The 22,138-nt window shown below is 34.3% G+C and overlaps 1 protein-coding gene across 2 annotated transcripts in view; it reads left to right on the plus strand.

Annotated features, from left to right (window-relative positions):
- The window catches only part of ASCC3 (activating signal cointegrator 1 complex subunit 3), a 329,389-nt gene that overhangs the window by 82,743 nt on the left and 224,508 nt on the right, over window positions 1-22,138 (plus strand). For both annotated transcript variants that reach the window (XM_082855647.1, XM_082855648.1), the window contains exons 9-10: window positions 15,350-15,550; window positions 16,005-16,145. In XM_082855647.1, the coding sequence (XP_082711773.1) occupies window positions 15,350-15,550; window positions 16,005-16,145 (342 nt within the window). The remainder of the gene's footprint in view (window positions 1-15,349; window positions 15,551-16,004; window positions 16,146-22,138) is intronic.

Here is a 22,138-nt window from a genome sequence, read left to right on the forward strand (position 1 = left end):
TCTGCTGTGTGTGAAAGTATGCTTTTGATAATATATTGTCTTCTGTTTTAGGGGTCAATAAATGTTCAATATGTAAAAATTTGTTCCATTAGATAAGCTTTCCTATAAATGAGATTTTTATATATTTTTGACTCAGCAAGTATTTATATGATTAAAAAGTAATGTTTACTTGCTATGAAAGTTCACTATAGTTCAGATATATGAAATAGCTAGGTCTCATTTGAAGGGAAGTGCTATTTATATTTTCTTTTCTAAAAAAGAATTAATTGTGTCTGTATGCCCTGAACTTTTTCAGGATTGCAGTACCATAAAGTCTACTGGGAACACTTGCAAACAGCTAACTAGGAAAAGGGCACCAGCTGCTTGAAGAATACCTGCTAAACTAAGAAGAGTTATACCTAGCATCTGCCTAGCATCTAGCTAGGAATAATCCAACAAAATAACTTTCTTTACAACCTATACTTTATTGATTTTATGGGGAGGGAAATTAGAAGAGAGAGCATTAAAAGCATAATGGCATATTGAGCTACACCAGAATGATAATTTTAGAACTCAAATGAATTCAGAAGTCTGAAAAGTAGATGAATTTAGCTTATAATGTGGGAATTTCAAGTTGCTTTAGAAATGGACTTAGTCCATGTCTTCCAACATATCTATGTATTGTGGTTACACAGGCCTATCATAAATAAACAAATATTGGGTATGATTGTATTGCTACTCCCAGGTTTTCATTATTTGTCTCTGAAAATATGTACGGATTGGTTATCAGTCATCAGCAGTCTTTTCTTGAACTCTTGATTGATGCAAGGCACTGTGCTATGGTGGGTACCAAAAGATTTAGAATTATGATCGTGCCTTTGAGGAACTTACTATCCCATTAGGCAAGTAGAACTGATGTTGAATTCTCAGCTTCACCATTCGCACATTTTGTGGTATGGATCAAGTTACATAGCACGTCTAAATTTGTTTCCTCATCGGCCTATTTATTCTGAAAAGATTATATGAGTCAGCACACAGAATATGTGTAGCACTATCTGTGATATATTTTGGGAGATTAGCCACCCAAACTGCAGTATGATATTGCAATCCTGAAAAAGTTCAGGGCGTACTTTGAATCTTTCTGTTAAGAGACATTGATAGGTGGAATTATTTTGGTATAACTAACTTTAAAATTCCTCAAAGATGAATACTGAACGTAATACAGAAGACAGCTTTAAATTAATAAAGATAAAGCACAGGAACTTGCATTTTTTTAGTTAATACTGTGCATTTCTTTAGGTACCTTACATCACATTATTTAACTTAATCACCTTGTATAAACACTGAAAACAAGAGGTTTTGGAGAGGACAAGTTTAAATTTGATCCAATGGTGCAAATATCAAAGAGTGACTAAATAAACATAGGTAGGTCACCTTGCTTTTTGCATTCTCAGCAAGCTCTTACATTCTTGATAAATTTCAGAGTTGTATGTAAATAATAATTATGTAATTTTGGGTAATTTTAAATGTATCAGAGGAAATCAATATATAAAGAAATCTTAATGAATTCTTAAGCAGTCTGCATAATATCATGTTTTATTGCATATCTTTCATGATTTCTTTAAATGTTTTGTTTATCCTTTAAATCTTTACATATTACACAAGAAGTTCAAGTAAAGCATTTATCTTACAGGGGGTCCCCTTACCTAACTTCTCCCTTCTAATTTGATACATGTTTAAACAGAAGTTTTTCTGAGTAAAATGTACTTTGTTCTTTCCAGAGTAGGTTATGTTAAATTATGAAAAAATCAGATGACTAAGAAAACCTTAATCACTGTGTTGGGAGTGGGTAGGGAAGGTTGAGCTAACAGTTCTCAATCCTGTTTGTACTTGATAATCACCTGGGAGACTGTTAAGAAACGTCCAGATTACTGTTCCCCACATTAGCAAATAAATGAAGATCTCAAGGGTTGAGTCCTGAAAAATCTGTCATTTTTCAAAGCACCAATACTCCCTACTCCAAGTAGGAAGAACCTGTTCTCAAAGCATCAGCCGCCTCAGCACACCCTCAGCCGAGCTCCTCCCTAGCAGTCTTTGACTAGGTCCTTCCCCCACTCTTTTGGGTGGTGGGTTCAGTGTATTTGTAACGCCTCTTTTTTTTTTTTTTAAATACTCATTTATTTATTTGGCCGTGCCGGGTCTTAGTTGCGACACGTGGGATCTTCATTGCCGCATGAGGGATCTTTTCGTTGAGGCATGCGGGATCTTTAGTTGTGGCATGTAGGATCTAGTTCCCTGACCAGGGATCGAACCCGGACCCCTTGCATTGGGAGCCTGGAGCCTTAGCCACTGGACCACCAGGAAGTCCCTGGAACCCTTCTATGTGAGCTTCAAATCTCATGAGGGGAATGAGCAGTAAATTTCAATTTAAGGAAGCCATTTATAAGTCCAGTTTACTGCTTGTTTCCCCAGTAAAGAAAATTCTGAGATCATCTCTTTTATGGAAATGAGTTAGTGACATTAAATTGTGTTTTTAAAGTATTGGAAAATTTAAAAGGTACCAATTTAAATAGGCATTTATAAATTTTTGTTCTTCAGGAAGTCAGTACCAAGTATGTTATTAAGCATTGGAATGTTTGAATACACACGTGTGTGCACATTTGTATATTGAACTGACTATTCTAAATAAGTCATTAATACTTTCACTTATATAACACATTTTTGCTATATTATTATTACCTTACATTAAATGGATTCTTGGATTAAAATCTAATCTGTTAGATTAGTTAGTGAAAATAGTCTCTTATCCTTCAAAACAATTCATTTGATGAGGATTCTGTTAATATGAAATTTTCTTCTTTAAGGAGATATATATTTAAAATGACATTGTTGCTTTATTTAATTAGTTTTGGAAAGTTTAAAGTCATTTGTACTGTAAAAACATTTTAAATTAAGAAATTACCTATAATTTAAGAACTGTAACATTTTGTGAGCTTGACCGCATAAGTGCCCAGATACTTTACCCTCTTTAAAGATTTCAAGCAAGCTAGTGAAAGTAATTTACAAGTTAAGGTCAAAGCTGAAACCGGTTATGGCTACAAATATCAACCAAGAAACTGAAAACGACATGTTCTGTGTGGGACTTAACAGAATTTGACAGAGACTCTTTTGCTTCTATTTTATTGCCGTGGTTAGAAGTGCGGCTGTTTATTAGAAGGCAGGCCCCACAGTTTGGGTCAAAAAGACTATAATACCAATTAAATAATAGTGTCTTACGTTTTTAAGATCTAACACTTAAAGTGACATCCTGGAAGGATATTTATAATATATACATGTCAGGATAAGTTTATCTCCCTTATGAAAATAATTGATTAACTTAGTAGAAAATGCCAGGTTCTTTATCTCTAATTGCATCTGAAGTTTGTATATGTAATTGTAATACTGGTTTTGTGAATCAAGCCCTTGCTTATTCTGATGGTTCTGTCTAAACACAAGCAAACAAAACCTAGCCAAATCAGACTCATAAGTGAGGTTCAGTCATGTCTTTTGCTGTCTTCTTATGCATTGGGAATGTGACTCTCGGCATAGCATGTTGGTGAAGGTGTTTCAGAAGGACATCTGACCTGCTGACTTGTTAAGAGTGGGCTGGTAGAAACCCACATGTGCAATCTTGATGGTTCATCGGTGGACTTTGTTACTGTGCAGCCAGAATCTTGTTTGTCTTTTAAAATTCCCTCTTGAGTTTTTTTCTTCAGTTTTCTCAGCAGGTAAACCTTAGCTCAAACCTGGGAATGAGGAGCGTACCTTACGCTTCCAAGAAGAGGTTAGTGCTCCTTTCTAACCCCCATTATGCCTTAAGTCCTCAATTAAATCTAGCAGTGTTGCTATTATTCGTTTTTCTCTCCTTGTTTTCTTCTCTTCAAGGCCAGTAATACCTACTTATTTATCATTTTGTTATCAGGGAGTACAATATATTTAGAAGTCCCATTTGGTTGTTGTGAAATGGACTATTTTCAGGATGAGAGAATTTTTAGGAATTGACACTTAAGGGCAGATTGACTATTTTTGGTTACTCTTCTAAATGATGTAAATGCATTCCTTTAAATAATATGAAAGGATTATGAATTATGCATTGTGATTTCTTACTACTTTTTTGTATGTAATGCAAATTGGCTCAGTTTCATTTTAGACAGTAACTAACTTACCTGTTTTTCACAAAATTCTACAATCTTATTTCCTTCAAAGACTTAACAGCAGATTACTCTCCTGAGGTCTTTTGTTGCTAAGACTTAATTTCCTCTACCCAGATTGTCTGGTTCAAAATGAATTAATATCATGAAACATTAAAACACACAACTCTTCAGTAAAGAGGAAATAATAGTGGCCATACACTGTCTTTCTTATCTCTTTTTTTCTTTTTGTAATCTCTTAATTAACAGAATTCAGTAATATTTCAGTTTTCAAGTGGGAGTACAAATTGGAAATTTGGGGTTTGGTAAAGATGTAGAACTCTTTATATGACAATGAAAAACAGGGTGAATCAGTTACTTTATATTGACATAAAAACATTAAGTATTTATATCTGTCAAGAAAGAAATTATTATTACTTTTAATACATTAAGACACCATACAGTAGGTCTTCCCCTTTTGTTTTTCCTTAAGATAAATATTTTTTTTTATGTAAAGAGTAAAGCGTTTTTGTGAAGCTGATTATAAAATCTGTTCTATAAAAAAAGTAATATCTAAACTTACAAAACAGAAGGTAAAACTTCCTTTATAATCCCAGATCCAATGGAACAGTTTGATGTATATCTTTCCATAATTTTTTTGTATTAACAGATTATATTTAATTATGTTACTGTTCTGTGGCATGTTATAAGCATATATATCTTCCTCATCCTGTTTAACTACTGTAATTCATAAAGAATGCATCATGAATTACTGATCTCAGTCTATTTATGGACATTCAACTTGTATTAGTTTTTTTTTATTATAAATGATATTTTAGCAGACATCTTTTTGCTTATTTATCTGGCATTCTTGTTGTTAGTTTAACTTGGATACATTTTTGGAGGTAGAATTTTTAGGTTAAATGATATGCAAATTTATTAATGTTGATCATTTAAAAGCAATGTGTATGATGCATATGAAGATGTAAACATTACCAAGAATAATCAGTTTTTTAAAAATCTTAAACACCCAGATTAAAAAGCACTCTGACTCTATTTTGCATTTATTTGATTATTAGTATGGTCAGTATTTTCATTGACTTTATATTTATTTTTATAAAATTAAGTTACTTTGTTAAAAAATCAGCATAAGGAATAAAAGTGTGAAGTAATGAAATCAGTAAACTTTACAAGTTTTTAACTTGGACTTTAAAATTTGAACTTTTGTTCCAGTCCTTGCTCGACTACTTACTGGCCATTTATCCTAGGGCAAACTCTCTAATCTCTCCATGCCAAGTTTCCCCATCTGTAAAATAAAGGTAATAAAAAAGACCTACTTCATGGGTTTTCTTTTGATGTTGAGAGAAATAATCCCCTTAAAGCATTTAAAGCAAAGCCTACTGTGTAGTATGTGCTCAATTAGAAATGGTAGCTAACTGGTACTATTATCATTAAATGGATTAGTGAACAACTTAATTGCCAACTTAAATAATAAGGAATATATTATCTTATGTGTTTATCTATAATTAAGAGCATTAAAGATAACTTAACATTTTAGGTTTTGTTTTTATAATGTATTAGTCTACTGATCTGGTCACAGATCATCAGTTTGGGGTTGGCCGTCAGTGAAGTAGCATGCCAGGTCTTCCCTGGTTCCGTTCCTTTAAAGGTTAGGGTGTGGAGGTGTGTGGTAGCAGAGGTATAGTTGGGACCCAAGTAACAGACTCCTGGTGGTCCAGATTCACTTGCTTCGCCTTTAGCTCTTGAGGACAGAGAGTAAGTCCTCACAGCTTGGCACTTGGTAGGCAGAGTTCAGTGTACGATGAACGAATGGGAGGGTACGTTTTAGATAATGGCCAGGTGTGGTTTAGGCTTTGCAGTTAATAACAGGTCTGTACTTTTGTTGAAACCATAGAGTCCTAGGTGAGGTCCCAGCTCTAATGCTACAGGTATTGGATGTAGGAAGAGAACCTGCTGTTTCTTCTATTCCTAAACTTTTAATTGAGAGAAACCTTTGAGGAACTCAGCCTATTAAGACCAAAAAAGAGAATGTTGAGGAGGACAGTGAGTGGAGGCACATATGACTTAAATTGAATTACTCTTCTGAAGGTTTTTTAAATTACCTTTTTGTCTCTGGAGGGTAAAACTCTAGGAATAATAAGAACTTTTTAATATGAAATATTTTTGCAATACTTGAGAGCTCATCTAGGCATTTCCACTTAATCAGACACATCTTTAGTTTTTCCATTTTTTTAAGGAAGTCAGTTGTATATCTTTGTGTGTGTGTTTTATCTTTTTCTTTTTGCATAGGTATTATCACATTTTAAAAGCTAGAAATCTTTAATTAGTGAAAAGTCTCATAATTTATCCTTGTCCCCTGTCTGCCCAGATCCTTATTTCAGTCTATTAAAAATCACAGTATTAGATTTTATGTATTCTCCCAGAATGTCTACAAGCAAATATAAACATATTTTAGTGTTAACTGTTAAATATATATAAACAGCAGATTCTTATTCCCTACTCCCCACCCCCACCATCTTTGAGAAAAGTAGCATATTATAATATGGGTATGCATCTTGCTTTTTTCAAATAACAAGATCTTTCCATCTTAGTGAATAGAATACCTTCCATGGCTGTTAAGTAGTTTGTGGTGTGGAACGTGGTTTGTCGAAAGCATTAGAGTGGTGGATTCCAGCATATAGAGCTTGGACTGCCTGTACTGAGCTGTGATCATCTCTGATTCTGAAATTTTGAACCTAAGGCACATGCTATCTAGAGCCAGAGGAAACTTAAACTGTGAAGATTATATAATGTATGTCTTTGGTATCTATATGATTTTTCCTAAATACATGCTGAAATTGATGTTTGCTGTTAGAATATTTAAAACTTAAGCTTATGATACATATACTAACTTGGAAGGGATGACATGATCCTGGCTTCATCTTAGATACCCAGTTAATGCATTTTAACTGACTGGCAGTATAAGTACCTACATTTGATTACTATAAACAGTTAGTGTAGCATGTGTAGTGTACATTTTTAAAATAAATTTATTTATTTATTTTTGGCTGTGTTGGGTCTTTGTTGCTGCACATGGGCTTTCTCTAGTTGCGGCGAGCGGGGTTTACTCTTCGTTGCGGTACACGGGCTTCTCATTGCAGTGGCTTCTCTTGTTGCAGAGCATGGGCTCTAGGCTCATGGACTTCAGTAGTTGTGGCACATGGGCTCAGTAGTTGTGGCTTGCGGGCTCTAGAGCACAGCCTCAGTAGTTGTGGCACACAGGCTTAGTTGCTTCGTAGCGTGTGGGATCTTCCCGGACCAGGAATCGAACCCGTGTCCCCTGCATTGGCAGGCGGATTCTTAACCACTGCGCCCCCTGGGAAGCCCCTAGTGTACATTTTTGTTCTTCCAGGTAAATAGTATCATCCAGATTATTTTTTAAAAATAAAGCATGCATTTGGTAACGGCCTGTGTAGCTAGTGTTTGATAAAGTATATCAGAAACGTATTTTCTATGGGATTGCATATATGAGTCATGTCATTTCTGTAAGATTAGTAGTCTGATGAATCTGAAATATACATAGACAAGTGGATTTAGGATGAAACTTGTAACATTTTCATCTACTGATTATGGTGTTTTGAAAATGCTTAGTTAAAACTAATTAAAAGGGAAAATGGTACATATTTCAAATGACTGTGCTAAACATAAAGCCTTTATGATAAATTAGCCATGATACTCAGTTTTCTATTTAAGAGCAAATACTAAGACGCTAAGAAAAATAATTGCAGTTCAATTTTGTATATTCATTCATGTATAAAATGAACACCTGTGTTTCTTCTAAGTTAGAAGAATATCAAATATTTGGAAGCAATGATTGTTAGTGCCATTTAATTAGACATTAGTGTATGTATGAAATATAAATAAAACAATGAATATTATTACTACATAGTTCTAAATTTAAGTAAAATAGAGTTTTGATATAGTCACACTTTTTCTTCCTCTTTAATCTTTTGTTTTCTTAAGATATTCGTGAATATAATTTGAATATTATATCAATACAAGAAATTCCTTATGCTCAGTGAACTTTAACTTAATTATCTCATGTTCTAGTAGCTCACAAACATAACTTGAAACATACTGAATCCTCTAGTGATATTTTTTAATACTGTTAAAGTTGCTGCCTGTACACATTCCTTTTATTTTTTTTACCAACAAGTTTATTTTGAAAATTATTTCATCCATTTTTCTAAATTTAAAATGAAAAACAAAAATAAACTTTGGGGGGAGGGGGCAGAATGTGGGCTGTGGAAGTAATTTATAAATTTTTGTAGGGGTTTGCTTTTTTTTGGTAACTTGTTTCTCATCAGCATGTTCTGTTGCTAGTAAAGACTGTATATACGCAACAGTAATTTAAGGAATCTTTTGCAATGGTTTTTAAATGAATGTCGAGACTTTTTAATTGGCAAACTGAATCATTGTATGGTAGTATTTTAGACGGTATATTTGGTGGTAATTTGTGTTTGGAGCTAAGACAAACTCAGTTCAGGTCTCATCTATTCCACAGTTTACTAGCAGTGTGGACTCGGGTGAGTTGTTTAACTTCTCTAGGCCTTAGTTTCCTCCACTACCGTATATTCTTTCAGGCAAATCTTTAGAGGTAGGTGAGTCTCTATGGTAGTCCCGTCTTCATAGTCTTGTCATAACCTACTTTTCCATCTTCATTATCTCTGCTTCCCCTTCCTCCCATCTCTGTCACACAACTACTAACTTTTAACTAGTTCCAGGTGTTTTTCTAATACTCAGTTCCTTCTACCTGAAAGAGCATTCTTCTTAGTGACTCTCTCTCCCCTCAGATAGCTCAGCATATAGTCCATATCTTTATTATAGACAACTGAAATGACGTAATATAATTTTATCACCTTTTTTCTCCCTTAAACCACAAGCTAAATATTCTAAGGATCATTTTAGACACTCTCTTACTTTTGTTAAGAAATATTTATACTGACATAAGTTCTTAGTATAGTAATATTTATACAAGTCATCAGTAAATGATTGTTGAATTGAATAGAATGTTATAAACCTCCATGTGTAATAGGTTTGTTTGTGAGTATATTCTTCTAATGCCTTAGTTTGCTTCTTGATTGAACTGTAACCTTTAGGAACAAAAGAAATGTTTCTTATTCAAGATTGAATATAGGTTTTTTCTGGAACTGCTACATATTTTGCTTAGATCCAGTTTACTCTTCCTTTGGAAGATACTGTGAATGAAGTGTGTATCTTTTTAAGATTTTTAAGACTTTTTCCCTCATTTATTCAACTGATTTATCAATCAGTAAAAATTTATTTAGAGACCTATTATGTTCCTGGCAATTGGTTAGGTACTATGGTAATGCAGAGAGTAGTAAAACTGAATCCTTAGTTTAAATCCAGTGGGCCGGATATACATATAAATAAATCATTTCAGTGTTTGTGGTTAAGGGCCATAATGGCAATATATATATAAAGGAGGTGGTGTGAATGTCCAGCTGCTGAGAGAAATGGGAGTTCCCTAAATCCTTTGAAATATGGCAGAGTATAAATGCATAAATATATTAATTGTGTATGGAATTGGAGGGGACCAGAGATTACATTTGAACTTGAACTTGAATAATAATGAAGAGCTTCTCAATGCTGGGAAAGGTATTATAGGTTGTGCAAAGGCACAAAGAATGTCCAGAGAATAGTATGTATAGATGGCAGTAGTGGAAGATAATAACAAGGGTTCACATTTTGAAGGGTTCTATTTGCTATACCTTCTGTGCCTTGAAAGATCTTGTATGCTACATACCCTGTATAGTTAAAATGGACAGTGAGAAGTCTCAGAAAATCTTCAAGCTAGAATGTGACATGATCAGATTTATAGTTTAGGAATAGTGGACTTTTGTCATGAGTCTATAAAGACTGGAAATTGTAGGATTCACTTACCATAGTATTTTAGAAGCTTCATATAAAAAACAAAGATGATATATGACAGTGATGATAATAGATGCTATTAATTTATTTCAACACAGTTGCAAGTACCTACACTGTATATGGTTTATACTATATGGTTTATAAACATTAGCAATTAAAGACTGTGATTCTGAAGTTACACTATCTTTGAATCCTAACTTCACCATTTATAGCTGTGTGAACTTAAGTCTTTTGAAATCTCTGTTTCCCCATCTGTAAAATAATCTGGTGTGGTTATTACAAATAATTAGGATATTCATATGAAGGATTTACCCTGTGATTGGCTCATAGTAAGAACTCTGTAATTGTTGGCTATTTTTATTATTTTTTTAATTTCCTTGTGTAATAGTATAACCTTATTTTACAGATGAGGAAATAGAACTCAGAGGTGTTAATTATGTTCAGTTACATTGCGAATACAAAGCCAATCTTTTAACCTGGGCCTCTGACCCTAAGCCTTGTGTTCTGAAAAATGTGCTGCACTGCCAGTCCAAGGCTGAGTCATCAGCAGAGATCGATGAGAAAGTATCGCTGGTACTCTCAAGGTGTTTAATCGGTCTGCCCAAGAGTTTCTAGGCCCTAGAGATACTACTCTGATATCTTCAAAGTGTGTGTATCCAAATGAAGGCATAAGTGGATATAACAGATAAGTCTATAAAATTATTTTTAATTTTAAAAAGACAGCTTTATTGAGGTATACTTGACATACAATAAACCATATATATTTAAAGTGAAAATTTGATAAGTTAGAGTATGTAAACACATGTGAAACCATCACCACAATCAAGATAGTGAACATAAGGGTCACTTTCAAAAGGTGTTTCCTGCCCCCTGCAAGCCCTCCGATCTCTCCCTCCACCCACCTCCCTACCCCCAAGCATCAACTAATCTGCTTTCTGTCACTATAGATTAGTTTGTATTTTCTAGATTTCTATATAAATGTAACCATGCAGTATGTATTCCTTTTTTTGTCTGGCTTCTTTCATTCAACAATCATTTTGAGATTCATCCTTATTTTACATGTTTCAGTGATTCATTCCTTTTTATCACTGAGTAGTATCCCATTGTATGAATGTGCTACCTTGTATTTATCCATTCATCTTTTGATGGACATATGAGTTGTTTCTAGTCTTAGCCTATTACAGATAAAGCTGCTATGGACACGTGTTTACAAGTTTTTGTATGTACATATACTTTTTTTTTTTCTCTTGGGTAAAACCTAGAAGTGGTATGGCTGGATCACGTTAAGTGTATGTTTAACTTTTTAAAAATTAAGTGCCAGTTCCTTCGCGTCCCCACCAACACTTGCAATAAGTATTTAAAAAATTTTTGAGGAATTTTAATAGGTGTATAGTGTTATCTCATTGTGGTTTTAACTTTCAATTCCCTAATGACTCACGGTGTTGAGCATCTTTTTTGTGTGCTTATTGCCATCCGCATACTTTCTTTGGTGAAGTGACTGTTCAAATCTTTTGACCATTTAAAAAATTGGATTGTGTGTTTTCTTATCATTGTGTTTGGAGAATTCTTTATATATTCTGGATGCAAGTCCTTTATCACCTGTAAGCTTCACAGAGATATTCTCCTGTGCTGTGGCTTCTTCTTTCATTTTCTTAACATTATCTTGAAGACTATAAGTTTTTCGTTTTGCTTAAGTCCAGTTAATCAATTTGTTTGTTTATAGATTATGCTGTGTTTAAGAAATCTTGGCCTAACTCAGGACCACAGAAAATTTATCTTTTATTTTCTTGAACATGTTTTATAGTTTTAAGTTTCGCTTTAGGTCAATGATCCATTTTGAGTTAACTTTTGTATATGGTAGGAGGTATGGATCCAAGTTTATTTTTTGCGTGTGGCTATCCATTTATTCCAGCCTCATTTATTGAAAATGCTATCCTTTGTCATTTGCATTGCCTTTGAGCCTTTGTCAAAAATCAGCCATCCGTATATGTGAGGGTTTCTTTGTGGATTCCTTATTCTCTTCCTCGATCTGTTTATCTTTATGCCAATACCATGCTGTTTTGATTTCTCTAGTTTTTTAATAATCCTTGAAATCAGGTAGTTTTAGCTCTCTTACATTGTTCTTTTGTTTCACAGTTGTTTTGTCTCTTCTAGATCCTCTGTGTTTCCATATGGATTTTAGAACCAGCTTGTTAATTTCTATAGAAAAGCCTGCTGAGATATTGAATTGGATTTGCATTGAATCTATATATCAATTTGGGAAGAACTGACATCTTTCATAGATTTTTTTTCATTCTGTTAGCAAAATTACATAGTTTTTAGTATATAAGTGTTTCCTATCTCTTAAATTTTTTATAATTTTGATGCTATTGTAATTGATTTTTAAAATTTTTTTACTTTCAGACTTTTCATTGATAGTATACAGAAATATAATTTTAAAAAAATGCTGGTCATGTATCCTCCAACCTTCTTAAATTCACTTATTAGTGTTAGGAGATTTTTTGTAGATTCCATCAGATTTTTGCCTAGGAAATCATGTCATCTCTAAATAAAGACAGTTTTTCTTTTTCCCTTCCTATATGAATGCCTTTATTTTTAAATTAAAAAATAATTTTTTTTTCCTGGATTGCACTGACTGGAACCTATAGTACTATGATAAGTGGTGAGTATAACATATAGTATGGCGTTAAGTGGTGAGTGTAATATCTTGTTCTTGATTTTAGGGGAAAGCATTTAGTCTTTAACCATTAAGTATAGTATGAGCTGTAGGGTTTTTGTAGATATACTTTGACAGTTTGAGGAATTCCCTTCTATTTCTAGTTTGCTGAGACATTGTTTTTCTTTTTGGTTGGGAATGGGTGTAGGATTTTGTCAAATTATTTTTCTACATCTATTGAGATGATCATATGGCTTTTCCATTATAGTGTATTATTATGGTGAATTACATTGAGTTTGAATGTTAAACTAACCCTGCATTCCTGTGATAATCCCCACTTGGTAATGATATAGTATTATGTTGTAGAATTCGATATACTAAAGTTTTGTTTATAATTTTTTTCTGTGTTCATAAAGGATATTGGTCTGCAGTTTTATTTTGTCTGGTTTTGGTATTAGGGGAAAGCTTGCCTCATAGAATGATTTGGAAAGTATTCTCTCCTCTGCAGTTTTTCTGAACAGTCTAAAACTCCATGAAAAATTTGTGTTATTTCCTCATTAAATGTTAGGTAGAATTTACCAGTGAAACTGTTTGGGCCTAGAGTTTTCTTTGTGGGAAGGATTTTAACTTCAGCCTTAATTTCTGTAACAGATACAGAGTTATTTAAGTTGTATATTTCTTTATGAATGAGCTTTGGTAATTTGTGTCTTTTAAGAAAGTTGTCCATCTGATCTAAATGGTCAAATTCATTGGCATAAAGTCATTTATAATATTCCCTTATATTATTTTAATATCTGCAGCATCTGTAGTGATGCCATCCTTCTCATTCTTGGCATTAGTAATTTGTGTCTTCTCTTTTTTTTTGGCCACGCCACGTAGCTTGTGGGATCTTAGTTCCCCAACCAGGGATTGAACCCAGGACCTCGGCAGTGAGAGTGTAGAGTCCTAACCACTGGACTGCTAGGGAATTCCCTGTCTTCTCTCTTTTTTTCCTGATCAGTCTGGCTTAGGGATTAATCAATTTTATTGATCTCAAAGAATAAGCTTTTCTGTTTTCATTTCATTGATATCTACTTTGATCTTTATTATTTCTTTTATTGTTTTACTTCGGTTTTAATTTTTCCTTTTTCTAATATCTTATTTTGAAAGATGAAGTCATTCATTTGAAACCTTTCCTCTTTTTTCATATAGGTGGCTAGTGCTATATATTTTTCCTTGAATAGTGCTTTAGCAACATCCACAAATTTCATACGTTGAGTTTTCGTTTTCTTCAGTTAAGAATAGTTAATTTCCCTTTTGAGTCCTTCTTTCATCCATGGGTTATTTAGGAAGAACGTTATTTAGTTCCAAATATTTGTATATTTTCTAAGGATATCTCTAGTAAGGATTTCTAATTTAACTCCATTGTGATCAGGGAATATATTTTGTATGTATTGCTTCCTTTTCAATTTATTAAGACTTGTTTTATGGCCCAGAATATGGCATATATATATATATATATATATATATATATCTCTTGTTAAATGTTCCATGAACAATTGAGGAGAATTATTGTTAGATGAATAAATGTCAGTCAGGTCAAATTGGTTGATAGTGCTGTTCAAATCTATTGTAGCCTTGCTGATTTTCACGCCTACTTGACTTCTCAGTTCTTGGAGAAGGATGTTGAAATCTCTGACTGAAATTGCAGATTTGCCTATTTCCCTTTGCATGTCTGTCAGTTTTTGCTTCATGTGTTTTGAAGATCTGTTATTGGGTATATAAACATTTAGGATTGAATGATCTTCTTCATGAAATGACTGGGTCTCTATTCCTGGTAATATTCTTGGCTTTTAAATCAATTTTTTTCTGGCATTAATATAGCTATTCCAGTTTCCTGCCATTAATTCCATCCAGTGTTTTGTTTACTCTCAGACATTGTAGTTTTCATCTCTAAAGACTTTTCATATAGAAGATCTTAGGAAAAATTAATTAACCACTCTGTGTCTTTAATTTCTTCTCTATTAAAAGGACATAATAATGGTACCTATACTATAGAATTGTTTTGAGGATTAAATAAATAAATATATGAAAGTGCTTACAATTGCATGTTTCACAGTGTAAGTTCTGAACAAACATAATCTACAGCTGTTATTCCTACTATTAAGGATGCTTTTTCAAAAAAGTATCTTTAAAAATCCATAACATATTGAAACAGAATTTCTTATTGATTTATATCCCCAGGAATTTTCTTGTTTGCACTTTCATTTGTCATCCTCAATCTAAATAAACTAGGCTATCATCATATGAAATCAAAAGATACCCGTTTAATTTTGTTTCATTACATTTTGGTTTTGTACTTAGGTTTGTGTACAAAGATACAGGTATAGTCTCATTATCATATTTTTCAAATTTAGTGGGTTACAATTCCCAAGTGCATTAGAATTGTACAATAGTTGTGAGTTGTCAACTGTGCACACTTAGTTTAAATACAGGACACATTGAGAGACTAAACAAATTAGTCGTTTGGTTTTTTACCACTAAAAATTTGCGTTTAATGTTTTGTATGAGACCTTCACATATTATCATTTATAGTGGGTCATGTCGTTTTTAGATTGGACAGCTGGCTTTTAAAGGAATGAGAAGACTCAATAGAATCCAGTCAATTGTGTTTGAGACTGCCTACAACACCAATGAGAACATGCTGATTTGTGCCCCTACTGGAGCTGGAAAGACCAACATTGCAATGCTTACAGTTTTGCATGAAATTCGCCAGCATTTTCAACAAGGTGTTATCAGAAAGAATGAATTTAAGGTAGGAAATTAACAAGTCCGACAACAGCCTTTTTTTTTTCCGACAACAGCTTTTTAAATTGTAAAATTTAAAATCATTTTGCAGTTGTACATGTTACATGAGATCTGGAAGTTTTTAAGGATATTATACATGAAGTCATGTAAAGAATGCTGCATGATTTACTTCATTACTTTTAGGCAATCCCTATTTGTGTTATGAAAATCCCACTACCCCTGTGAAAGCTATGAAATGCACTTAGCTTTGAAGCACCAGTTTTCAAAGTGATAAGGCTATATCAACAAATTCCATTGTCCTGTAAACAGCTGCACACTTATGCAACAAAGATAAGTACTTTTCATATATCACTATTAAGATTTTTCGCCCTAAGTGGCTAGAATCATATTTCACAATAAATCGTGACTTGTACTGACGTTAGTTTTTGCTCATTCATCAAGCTAGTGTTTCTTTGGCGCAGATTGTATATGTTGCTCCAATGAAAGCGTTGGCAGCTGAAATGACAAATTACTTCAGCAAACGTCTAGAGCCACTGGGCATCATTGTGAAAGAATTGACTGGTGATATGCAGTTGTCAAAAAGTGAAATTTTACGAACTCAGGTATGTTGTATACTTAGATTTTTGTTGTTGTTCCTTAATACCATTCTTTTTTTTTTCCAAGCAATTGTTAAACAACTATACCTTAAGTAACTATAAAACATAATACGAATGTGACATGGTGAACTTCTTTTTTTGTAGCCACAGCCTATCCTCTACAGAAGAGGTTTTTGCTGGTGCTTTGTTCTATTATAGCCCTTCTAACTTCCATGATTCTTGCCATATCTTGAATATTGTTAGATTCCTGGTGTAGATTTTAAGTCATTGACAGTAAATGTTGATCTTTTAAAACAATAGGCAATGAGGATTTTCATAAGACCAGACTTCAGTTTTAAGAACAGGAAAATGTATCTTTATACTTTATATGTTATAGATCTTTAAAGGATCCCACTAGCATTCTAAAGTATTCCGTAAGGATGGTTTAACGTATATAAAAAAGTTTTTAGTCATTCTGTATTTTAGCGAATAGGAAGCTACTAAATCTTGCACTGTATATAGCACTATATTAGGTGAAATGTATGACAAGCAGGGCATTTAAGATACCGTTCCTGCCTTCAAGGATCTTATGACTGAGTAGACAAAAACTACATTAGAACTACAACTAGATTATCATTAATGGATGCAACATGTAAGTAGGTGACGTTCATAGTGCTTGTAAAAAATAAAATAATGTATAACCAGATATTAATGGGACAATGCAGGGGAGTTTAATGGAAAATAGATGATGTAGCTTTTGAAACAATGAATAGAAATGTGATTTGAGGGGCTTCCCGGGTGGCGCAGTGGTTGAGAGTCCGCCTGCCAATGCAGGGGACACGTGTTCGTGCCCCGGTCCGGGAAGATCCCACATGCCGCGGAGCGGCTGGGACCGTGAGCCATGGCCGCTGAGCCTGCGCGTCCAGAGCCTGTGCTCCGCAACGGGAGAGGCCATAGCAGTGAGAGGCATGCGTAACGCAAAAAAAAGAAAAAAAATGTGATTTGAGGGTATCTTCATTTCCTAGGGCTGCCATAACAAATTATCACAAACTTTGTGGCTTAAAATAACAGACACTTAATTCTCTCACAGTTCTGGAGGTCAGAAGTCTGAAATCAGGGTGGCGGTAGGATTTAGTTGCTTCTGGAGGCTCTGATAGAGTATCCTTTTCGCATCTCCTAGTTTTTGGTGGCTGCTGGCAGTCTGTACACACATCACCCCAGTCTCTGCCTCAGTCCTCACATGGACTTTTTCCCTGCATTGTCCTTTCCCCTACTTTTCTAAGAACACTATTTTTAGATTTAGGATCCACCCTAATACATATGATCTTATCTGAGGGTCCTTACCTTAATTATGTCTGTAAAGATCCTTTTTCCAAATAAGGTTACAGCCACAATTTCTGGGTAGACATGTGTTTTGGGATGCCACCATTCAACCCATGACAATGGGTATGCCAGGTATACTGAACCACATAGCAAAGAAAAAAATCAGGTTCCAGTTAAATGTATTTTGGACTTGATAAGGATAGAGTGCATTATAATAAACATTTCAGTCAGTTTTACCAGTTATTCTTTTTTTTTTTTTTAACATCTTTATTGGGGTATAATTACTTTACAATGGTGTGTTAGCTTCTGCTTTATAACAAAGTGAATCAGTCATACATATACATATGTTCCCATATCTCTTCCCTCTTGCGTCTCCCTCCCTCCCACCCTCCCTATCCCACCCCTCCAGGCTGTCACAAAGCACCGAGCCAATATCCCTGTGCCATGCGGCTGCTTCCCACTAGCTATCTACCTTACTACGTTTGTTAGTGTGTATATGTCCATGACTCTCTCTCGCCCCGTCACAGCTCACCCTTCCCCCTCCCCATAACCTCAAGTCCGTTCTCTAGGAGGTCTGCGTCTTTATTCCTGCCTTACCCCTAGGTTCGTCATGACATTTTTTTTTCTTAAATTCCATATATATGTGTTAGCATACGGTATTTGTCTTTTTCTTTCTGACTTACTTCACTGTGTATGACAGACTCTAGGTCTATCCACCTCATTACAAATAGCTCAATTTCGTTTCTTTTTATGGCTGAGTAATATTCCATTGTATATATGTGCCACATCTTCTTTATCCATTCATCCGATGACGGGCACTTAGGTTGTTTCCATCTCCGGGCTATTGTAAATAGAGCTGCGATGAACATTTTGGTACATGACTCTTTTTGAATTTTGGTTTTCTCAGGGTATATGCCCAGTAGTGGGATTGCTGGGTCATATGGTAGTTCTATTTGTAGTTTTTTAAGGAACCTCCATACTGTTCTCCATAGTGGCTGAACCAATTCACATTCCCACCAGCAGTGCAAGAGGGTTCCCTTTTCTCCACACCCTCTCCAGCATTTATTGTTTCTAGATTTTTTGATGATGGCCATTCTGACTGGTGTGAGATGATATCTCATTGTAGTTATGATTTGCATTTCTCTAATGATTAATGATGTTGAGCATTCTTTCATGTGTTTGTTGGCAGTCTGTATATCTTCTTCGGAGAAATGTCTATTTAGGTCTTCTGCCCATTTTTGGATTGGGTTGTTTGTTTTTTTGTTATTGAGCTGCATGAGCTGCTTGTAAATTTTGGAGATTAATCCTTTGTCGGTTGCTTCATTTGCAAATATTTTCTCCCATTCTGAGGGTTGTCTTTTGGTCTTGTTTATGGTTTCCTTTGCTGTGCAAAAGCTTTGAAGTTTCATTAGGTCCCATTTGTTTATTTTTGTTTTTATTTCCATTACTCTAGGGGGTGGGTCAGAAAGAATCTTGCTGTGATTTATGTCATAGAGTGTTCTGCCTATGTTTTCCTCTAAGAGTTTGATACCAGTTATCCTTAAGTTTGCCTTTCATAGACACTCTTTTTTTTTTTCATAGACACTCTTGAAAAAATCAACTCTTAATATTTATATACAGGCATGTTCATTGTAGTATTTTTAAAAAATATAAAACAGAAAGAGTAAGAAGAAATTAAATATCTATGAATAGAAGACTAGTTAAACAGTGTGAAATTTCACTTGATAAAATATTCCTTAAAATGATGTTTTCTGGGAATTTTTAATGGCCTTAGAAAGTGAAGTTTAGAAAAAAGTACAGGAACAGCTCTTTGTGTTAATACAATTATGTATTCTATGCAATAACCAAAACGCTATCAGGAGGAATAATTATAGTAGTTATGTCTGGTGGTAGGATTAAGAAGATTTTTTCCCCACTTTTTCTACTGTAAGACTGTGTTAATGTTATAATCTAAAAAATAAGCATAATTTTTATTTTACTCTAGGAATCATTGTTTTATTCAGCATAATTATTTTTCTTCGATATAGTTGTTTCATAACCTATCACCCAATTACCTAATTTTTTGGTAAAGGCTAGGGAAAGGGAACTAAAATTTATGGGACACCAGCTAGCATGATGCTCTTGTCACTATGCCCTACAGACATAACAGTGCAGTTCTGTTAAGGAGAGTAAGGCTTATTGAGGTAACAGGTCTTGCCTGGGCTCCCATTTCCAGTAAATCATGTAGATAGGATTGGATTCCAAGTCTTCAAATTTCAAAGTTTGTGATAAATTTCTACTAAAATATGTCACTTTTGCCCATCTTTTATATCCACAGTTTGTTGTTTTAGGTGATGATGGTGGTGGTTTAAACCACCAAGACACTGAAGGAGCTTGGTAGTATTTGAAAGAAAATCAGTAAAATGAGGGTTTGTCATGTGAGGGGAAAAATGCCTATCTATAGATGTTTAGTTTTCAAGTCAGTTCAATATAATGTGTATAGCAAATAAATGAAATAATTAATTTTTAAAGTTACTGAAAATAACAAAATTACCTTATTTAGAGATCAAAAGTTGGGAAAGTAAAGGTGTGTTAATTTTTTAAAGAAATTCCAAAATGCCGCCATTTTAGGACTTAGTGATTAATAATGAAGGCTCTAATTAAGAGTACTTTTAGAATTTTGGAAAATTTCCCAAAATGTAGAGATAGTGAAGGCTTTAGTTCACTGAAGCATTTGTTTTTGTATTAATAGCTTTAGTTTTTGGAATGCTAAAATTAAAAAATTTTAAACTCATCTCTAAATTGTAAAATAGAATTTTGTCATATCAGTGGTGACAGTATTTGTTACTATTCTTTTAGTTTGTGAAGGACTGATATTCACCTCTTCTCAGGGTATATGACAGTACCAGTTGTTAAAATATTGAAATATTTTTTAGCTCGTTGGGAAATGGATACTGCTAAGAACCCTCCAAGTGCAGCTCCTACCAACTCATAATCCAGCAATTAAAGGGTTAGTACCTGGACCAGCAGGAGGCCTCTAGGATGTAGTTTTAGCCCTAGGGCAACTGTTCCTATTAGTTGGTTTTCTTGAAGTTAATCACTGTATTTCCTCCTTTCCTGTACCAATGCTGACTTCCCCAGGCCTCAGTGCTGGTCTGGGGTGGGAATGAAAGAATACGTTTGCCTGTCAGTCTGGCATCCTTACCACCCTGCCTTTCTGGTGGACAGTTGTCCATTCATACTGGTTGTTAAATATTTTAAATATTATACCTGATTTTTTAATTAATACTACTAGAGTTTAAAGATTTATTAGTGAAGACCAGTATCTGTTTCAGTAAAGGTTAGTAGATAAAAGCAATGATCAAGGATGTAGCTCTGGTTATTAATGACAGTTTCCTTCAATTAAAAAAATTTCTTTTACCATATTTATAGTAGCCTCTTTAAAGTCATTGCTGAACACAGCATGTGGCCCGTTACCAGCCAGATTTTATTGACTGCCTTTTTTTTTCTGTGAATGAGTCACATCACCCTGTTGCATAGCTAGTAATTTTGGGTTGAAAATAAAAAGTTTTAGCAACTCTAGATTCTATTCATCCAGCCTTTTCCTTGAAACATTTTAAATTTGATTTTGTTAAAAAATATAGAGAATCTAAAAACAAGAATAACAATTATATTTATATATAATCACTTTAGCTAAGAAATTTTTATTCTTTTTATATAATTTGTAGACTTGGCACTTTGAACTGAATCATGTTTAAAATATTGTCTTTATACAATAAAGAGAAAGAATTTTTACAGATTTGTGTAACAGTACAATGTTATGTACAGTTTCTATATTTAGGGACACATTTGTAGAAATAGTGTTATGTATGATAGCTTTCAGGGCTAGCTGAACATACAATTGCAGAGATCATTATCTTAAAACTACACATCAAGGGGCTTCCCTGGTGGCGCAGTTGTTGAGAGTCTGCCTGCCGATGCAGGGCACATGGGTTCGTTCCCCGGTCTGGGAAGATCCCACATGCCGCGGAGCGCCTGGGCCCGTGAGCCATGGCCACTGAGCCTGCGCGTCCGGAGCCTGTGCTCCGCAGTGGGAGAGACCACAACAGTGAGAGGCCCGTGTACCGCAAAAAAAACAAACAAAGAAAAACAAAAAAAAACTGCACATCAAGACACATAGACTGATAGATATTTTTTGTGTGTGTGATTTTTACTTTCATAATGTCTTATGAAGTCACACAAATTAGATAAAAATTTGACACATAACCGTCTTTATTAAAAATAAAATTTCCTGAAACTGGAACCATTCTAGAGCATCTGAGACCATACCTATGATATAGCCTACCTAAAGAAATGAGTTTTATATCCTGGTGGGTACAATGAAATTAAGGGAAGAAATTAAGTCAGTTTGTTCCTCTTTTATTACTTGCAAGTCCAGACTTATGAAATTTTCTGTAAATGTTAAGTTTGACTTTGGTAATCTTATCTCACTGCTATGCCGTATCCAGGGTTCTTCTTCTGTATCTTTCTGCTTTAGTCTTTCTGTATACCGTTAACAGACCAGTTAAGAAAACAAAAAAACAAAACAGACCAAAAAACCCCCTGCATTGACCTACTAGAGAATGGACTTGAGGATACGGGGAGGGGGAAGGGTAAGCTGGGACAAAGTGAGAGAGTGGCATGGACATATATACACTACCAAACGTAAAATAGATAGC

This window comes from Leucopleurus acutus (genome assembly GCF_964270905.1).
Source record: "Leucopleurus acutus genome assembly, chromosome: 15".
NCBI lineage: Eukaryota > Metazoa > Chordata > Mammalia > Artiodactyla > Delphinidae > Leucopleurus > Leucopleurus acutus.